This window comes from Lissotriton vulgaris, chromosome 11, assembly GCF_964263255.1.
Source record: "Lissotriton vulgaris chromosome 11, aLisVul1.2, whole genome shotgun sequence".
Classification (NCBI taxonomy): Eukaryota; Metazoa; Chordata; class Amphibia; order Caudata; family Salamandridae; genus Lissotriton; species Lissotriton vulgaris.
In genome coordinates this window covers 994,446,045-994,452,044 of record NC_141699.1, presented here as the reverse complement: position 1 = coordinate 994,452,044, position 6,000 = coordinate 994,446,045, and the positions used below count along the sequence as shown (strand labels likewise).

Genomic DNA, 6,000 nt, shown 5'->3' with positions numbered 1-6,000 from the left:
CACAGTTCCCAGTGGATACTATTTCGTCTTCTTCTGGAGCTTCTAGATGATAATTTCTCTCAACTTCCTGACTCTGATCTCCTGAAAGCTCAAAGGTCAAGGAGTGGCCAGATAACAGAGTTCTCCCACTTATATGATGAAAATGTTGGAAATCTACCAGTTTTGCTCTCATACATCTTATAACGCGTTGCACATCACACAAGCTCTGCATACATATACAGATTCAACTAGCATAAGTGGTCGCGGGCTTCATGCATTTGGCATGGCACTGTCCGGAAGTATTCTCCTTCTGGGGGAAGGTCACACTAGAACTTTGAAATATAGTGGGTATGTCATTGAAGATGGAGCCATTCCCTGCGCTGCTAAGTTATAGAAAAATGATAAAAAAGGCAAAGACTGCAAATTGAGATCTATCAGTATGCTACTGGCAAAACGCCGTTTGGCAATGAGATGGGCAAGAGGCCCTACCCTGACCCTAAATGCTTGGCACAGCAACATGTTATACTGTAATACTCACTGAGAGGGTTAGAACGAACTACTCCCGCTTCAGAATAGACAAAAGAACATCTGGGAAACTTATCAGGCATGTTTAGTGGGCAAACCAATAGGAGAGCAGGAGGACCTACAGAAACCTCTGCTCCGCCGACCACACCCTTGCCGAAACCCCGTGCATATACAGAGCCAGAACGGATGGAAAAGCCAGCTCATACATCACACCAAAGACTTGGAACTAACTCCCGCCCAACATCAGACGTTCCCCCACTCTGCACACTTTCAGGAAGAACCTCAAGACCTGGCTCTTCGGGTGAATCGGAGCTGCCCCCCCCCCGCTTCCCAACGCATTGAGACCCTCACGGTTGAGTAGCACACTTCACAAATCGCTGATGGATTGAGGTAGAAGTCTCCCCCCGAGAAGGGTGCACAGGGCATAGTGAAGCAGCGGACTCATTAGAGCATACACACTAGAGGGACATGAGATGAGACGTTAATGTGATAATTATAATTGTATAAAGATCTGTGTAGAATGTTACATTTATGTAATGTATTGGAAGACAGAATTGTTAAACGTTGAGGTAACTGCATGAAAATAAATGTAACTAGCAGACTTAAGATGCTGGTCATATGTCTTAATTACTGTGAATGTACATGACATGTGTTATGCAAAGTTGTAATGTAATCCAGACAACAGATGTAGCTTCTACATTTCACTAATAAAATAAAAATTAAAAAAACTAGCATAAATGGTGCCTTACCTGTTACGTCTTTAGTGTAGGGTCATGCTGAGCTCCTTGCTAGCAGGTGAAGTTCAGTATTTCACATCCAACCTCCCTGACACCCGTTGTTGTGACTCCATCTAAAACTATTCCTGCTTTCTGTAGCTCAGAAATCATCTTGCTCACTTGCCTGGGTAAAGTTGTCCTCAGTTCATTGTACTCTGGCTGGTGTGGAAAGGTACACCATTTCTTACGAACAGTCGCTTTTCATACTTACAACACTAAAAAAGCAAACCATCTCGGAGAGCCTAAAAACTCTTCGGCTTTATAGTGCCCTCAGCCTCTCTTTTCTCCTTGTTATTTACAATCTGCCAGGGAGATGTGCTGTGTTGTCCTGTATGACCTTCTAGATGTTCCCATATGTGTAAGTCTCATGCCCCTTTTTCATCATTCTTATTTCGAAAGTGTGTTCAACATGCAAAAAAGACGCTGAAGCCTCCCTCTTTCTTTGCTTCGAGACATCAAATGTTCTGCACTCTTGTGTTTGTCCTCTGAGCAACCAGGTGCTAGCGCGGGTGCATGGAATCAGTCTGGCACCATCCTAAGTTCATGCAATTTGCAAACGTGCAGTTCCTACTGATTAGTGGAACCTACACAGTGGTGTCACAGCTGAAAACTCCTCAGCTCTAAAAATGAAGACTCTAGTGCTACTGAAAAGGCCCAGAGTATCCAGGGGACAAGCTATTTACTAGTTCCTATTGACTTGCCTTTGCAGACCTTGAGGCGAGTGATCGGATTTAAGTCCTAAAGGTGAAAAAGTTTGCCAAACCTGGTAGGCTTACAGTGCACGTGGTGTAAAACCATTCTCTAGGGTGGTGGGAGACCCTGAGGACATATGTCAAACTGTTCTTTCTAATACTGTCTGATGTGTTGCGTCTGCTTTGCAGGTTGATCTGAAGGTGGATCTGGAGGCAGAGAAGGAGAGGAACTGTTACCTGGAGAATCAGGTTGCATCACAGAAACAAGATAAGGTACATTGGCTGGCCCGGTAATAATTTTACTGGTACTGCAAACAAGTTGGATAGGATTTTTATTAACCTCATTAGTTAGTTGTTCTGCAACACTAACAGCTATCAGAGTGGAAGCTGTTTGAGAACTTTTGTAAAAGCAAACAAACAACTTTGGCAAGCATAACAATAATGTTTATACTGTCAACAAATGATTTTTACCACCTTTTTGGATAGGATAGTAGAGCAGCCGTTGCCTAGGTGTGGAGAAAGTTTGTTCCAAGTGTTTTTCCAAAATATATAGAATCTTCAGTCTTTCTTACCATATTTATTTCAGAAAATGTTCAGAGATTTACTTCCCCTGAGGAAATGTTTCATGTGGCTGATCACCATTCAAATACCTCTTGTTGTTTGGTTCCTACTCTCTCAGTAAGACAGTGCATGTTTGGACACTATAAATTTAAAACTACGTGAGACTGACTCCATACACACAATCAGGATATGTTGGCCTGAGTCCTGGGTAGCTCACAGTGCTCCATCTGTACCCCCAAAGTAGCAAGATAACAGGTGGTATGTGCAACCTCAGAACATGACAACCCTGACTCCCCAAGGAAATCTTGGAAGCAGATCTAAAGCCCTTTTATTTGGTAAGCTGTGCATGCCCAACAAGAGACACAAGAAATACAGAAATTAGCATTTCAATTATTTATTGAAGCATTACGATTCTTGGGTAAAATATGTGTGCTGCCTTTATCAATCGAAGGAAACAGGGGGGGGGGGGGGGGGGGGGGGTTCAGCCTTCCACAGCCTGGCTATATCTCGCTTAGCAACAGTAAGACCATAGAACAGTAATTATCTTTTGTTTCTGTTACCCCCTGAACATTCTGTACTATGTAAGAATGTTAATTTTGGAGACCTTAGTATGTCCCAAGCCAGTACCTCAGCTAAGCAAGCGAGAACCCCACCCTCGAACCGGTCAATGACCAAATACGACCAGTTTGTCTGTATGAAACTGTCTTCATCCGATTGACATCGGAGGCATATTGGGGAAGCAATCAACTCCACAGGCCATAGTCTGTGTCAGGTGTAGTAAGCTCTGTGAAGGTATTTAAATTGTATGAGACATAGTCGAGAGGAAATTGCAGCACTGTGTGGTGATCGTAGGGCTTCGGTCCAATCGTCTTCGTCCAGTGGTCTAATATCGGTATCCCAGGCGACCCTGAGAGCATCTAAGGTTGTTGGGCTATTAGTAACTAGAGTTTGATATATCTTGGATATTGTATGTTCCTCGAGATCCCCCATGAGTAGTTTGCCTTCAAGACGGCTAAATTTTGGGAGGGTAGTAAATTTGTTAATGTATTGGTGAAGGGCGTGTCGCAGTTCCAGAAACTGACAAAATTGGGTATTGGGCAAATGGAATTTTTTTGGGAGGTCTCTTAATGATTTAAGGACCTTTCCTTTCATAACACCCCCTAAAGTGGGTACAACTGCAGAGGCCCTGTAAATCAGCTAATTAAGGAAGCAGGCAATTTTGCCAAAAAGGGTTCATTTTTGTTAGACATCCCCCCCATCCGATTCTACATACGGTTTGTCGCCATTTTAGGATTACCACACGAGTAGCGGGTGGAAGATCTTTGGGGTCAGTCTTATTGTATAGGAGCCTGCTGACACCATGTTGTGTAACAAAGGTCTGCAGGGTTTTTCTAAATGGCGGGCCAGGCCTCCAGGTTGTCGGAGTGCTGCACAGAAAAAGTCAAAGACAATGTATGATTCTTGAACTTGATAGAAGAAAGTAAGACTAACAACAAAACGTTTAACAGTGAAAAACAACTAATTGAGAGGGGTGCTCTCCGTATTGATGCGTTCGCATGCCCAAAAAAATATTGATGTCATGATTAAGAGTCTTTCGAACTATAGACAAAAATTAGGTAAAAAATGTGAATGGCACTCCAAGAAACAGTGGGTAAAGGAGGCTGACCTAAAAAGGCAATCCTTTCATTATATAGGCTTTTTCACTTATTCCCTCAGTCACAATGGTCACTTGAGTGACAAGTACACAAAAGAGTCTACTAAAATATGCAAGAGTTCATATGCAGCAACTAACCGCTTGTCCGGAAACCTCCATACCCAGAACCTGTAAACTTCTTTCTGCGATAGCCCATTTTAAAACCTCCTTAAGCTATTCCCTCTATGTTCACCCCTACCTATCCAAGTAGCTTACAATAGATATCCTTTTAATGCATTAAAATCGTTTATTTAGCCATCAGCAAACCCAATGGTATGAAATGATACATTTTACACATTTTTGGTCGGCACAGTTCCCAGTGGATACTATTTCGTCTTCTTCTGGAGCTTCTAGATGATAATTTCTCTCAACTTCCTGACTCTGATCTCCTGAAAGCTCAAAGGTCAAGGAGTGGCCAGATAACAGAGTTCTCCCACTTATATGATGAAAATGTTGGAAATCTACCAGTTTTGCTCTCATACATCTTATAACGCGTTGCACATCACACAAGCTCTGCATACATATACTGATTGAACTAGCATAAGTGGTCACGGGCTTCATGCATTTGGCATGGCACTGTCCGGAAGTATTCTCCTTCTGGGGGAAGGTCACACTAGAACTTTGAAATATAGTGGGTATGTCATTGAAGATGGAGCCATTCCCTGCGCTGCTAAGTTATAGAAAAATGATAAGAAAGGCAAAGACTGCAAATTGAGATCTATCAGTATGCTACTGGCAAAACACCGTTTGCAATGAGATGGGCAAGAGGCCCAACCCTGACCCTAAATGCTTGGCACAGCAACATGTTATACTGTAATACTCACTGAGAGGGTTAGAACGAACTACTCCCGCTTCTGAATAGACAAAAGAACATCTGGGAAACTTATCAGGCATGTTTAGTGGGCAAACCACCAGGAGAACTGGAGGACCTACAGAAACCTCTGCTCCGGCGACCACAACCTTGACGAAACCCCGTGGATATACAGAGCCAGAACGGATGGAAAAGCCAGTTCCTACATCACAGCAAAGACTTGGAACTAACTCCCGCTCAACATCAGACGTTCCCCCACTCTGTACACCTTCAGGAAGAACGTCAAGACCTGGCTCTTCGGGTGAATCGGAGCTGCCCAACCTCCAACACCCCCCCTTCCCAGCGCCTTGAGACTCTCACGGTTGAGTAGCACACTTCACAAATCGCTGATGGATTGAGGTAGAAGTCTCCCCCCGAGAAGGGTGCACAGGGCATAGTGAAGCAGCGGACTCATTAGAGCAAACACACTAGAGGGACATGAGATGAGACGTTAATGTGATAAATATAATTGTATAAATAGAATCAGCAGTCGGACAGAAAAAGATCTGTGTAGAATGTTACATTTATGTAATGTATTGGAAGACAGAATTGTTAAACGTTGAGGTAACTGCATGAAAATAAATGTAACTAGCAGACTTAAGATGCTGGTCATATTTCTTAATTACTGTGAATGTACATGACATGTGTTATGCAAAGTTGTAATGTAATCCAGTCAACAGATGTAGCTTCTACATTTCACTAATAAAAAAATAAATAAATAAACTAGCATAAATGGTGCTTTACCTGCTACCTCTTTAGTGTAGGGTCATGCTGAGCTCCTTGCTAGCAGGTGAAGTTCAGTATTTCACATCCAACCTCCCTGACACCAAATGTTGTGACTACATGCAAAACTATTCCTGCTTTCTGTAGCTCAGAAATCATCTTGCTCACTTGCCTGGGTAAAGGTGTCCTCAGTTCATTGTA

General features: G+C 42.9%; 1 protein-coding gene across 1 annotated transcript in view; it reads left to right on the top strand.

Annotated features, from left to right (window-relative positions):
• The first annotated feature begins 1,593 nt into the window (after positions 1–1,593).
• LOC147683845 (uncharacterized) overlaps positions 1,594–6,000 on the top strand; it is a 46,995-nt gene continuing 42,588 nt past the window's right edge. Inside the window, exons 1-2 of the mRNA XM_086942579.1 lie at positions 1,594–1,638; positions 2,162–2,245. Of these exons, the coding sequence (XP_086798705.1) occupies positions 1,594–1,638; positions 2,162–2,245 (129 nt within the window). The remainder of the gene's footprint in view (positions 1,639–2,161; positions 2,246–6,000) is intronic.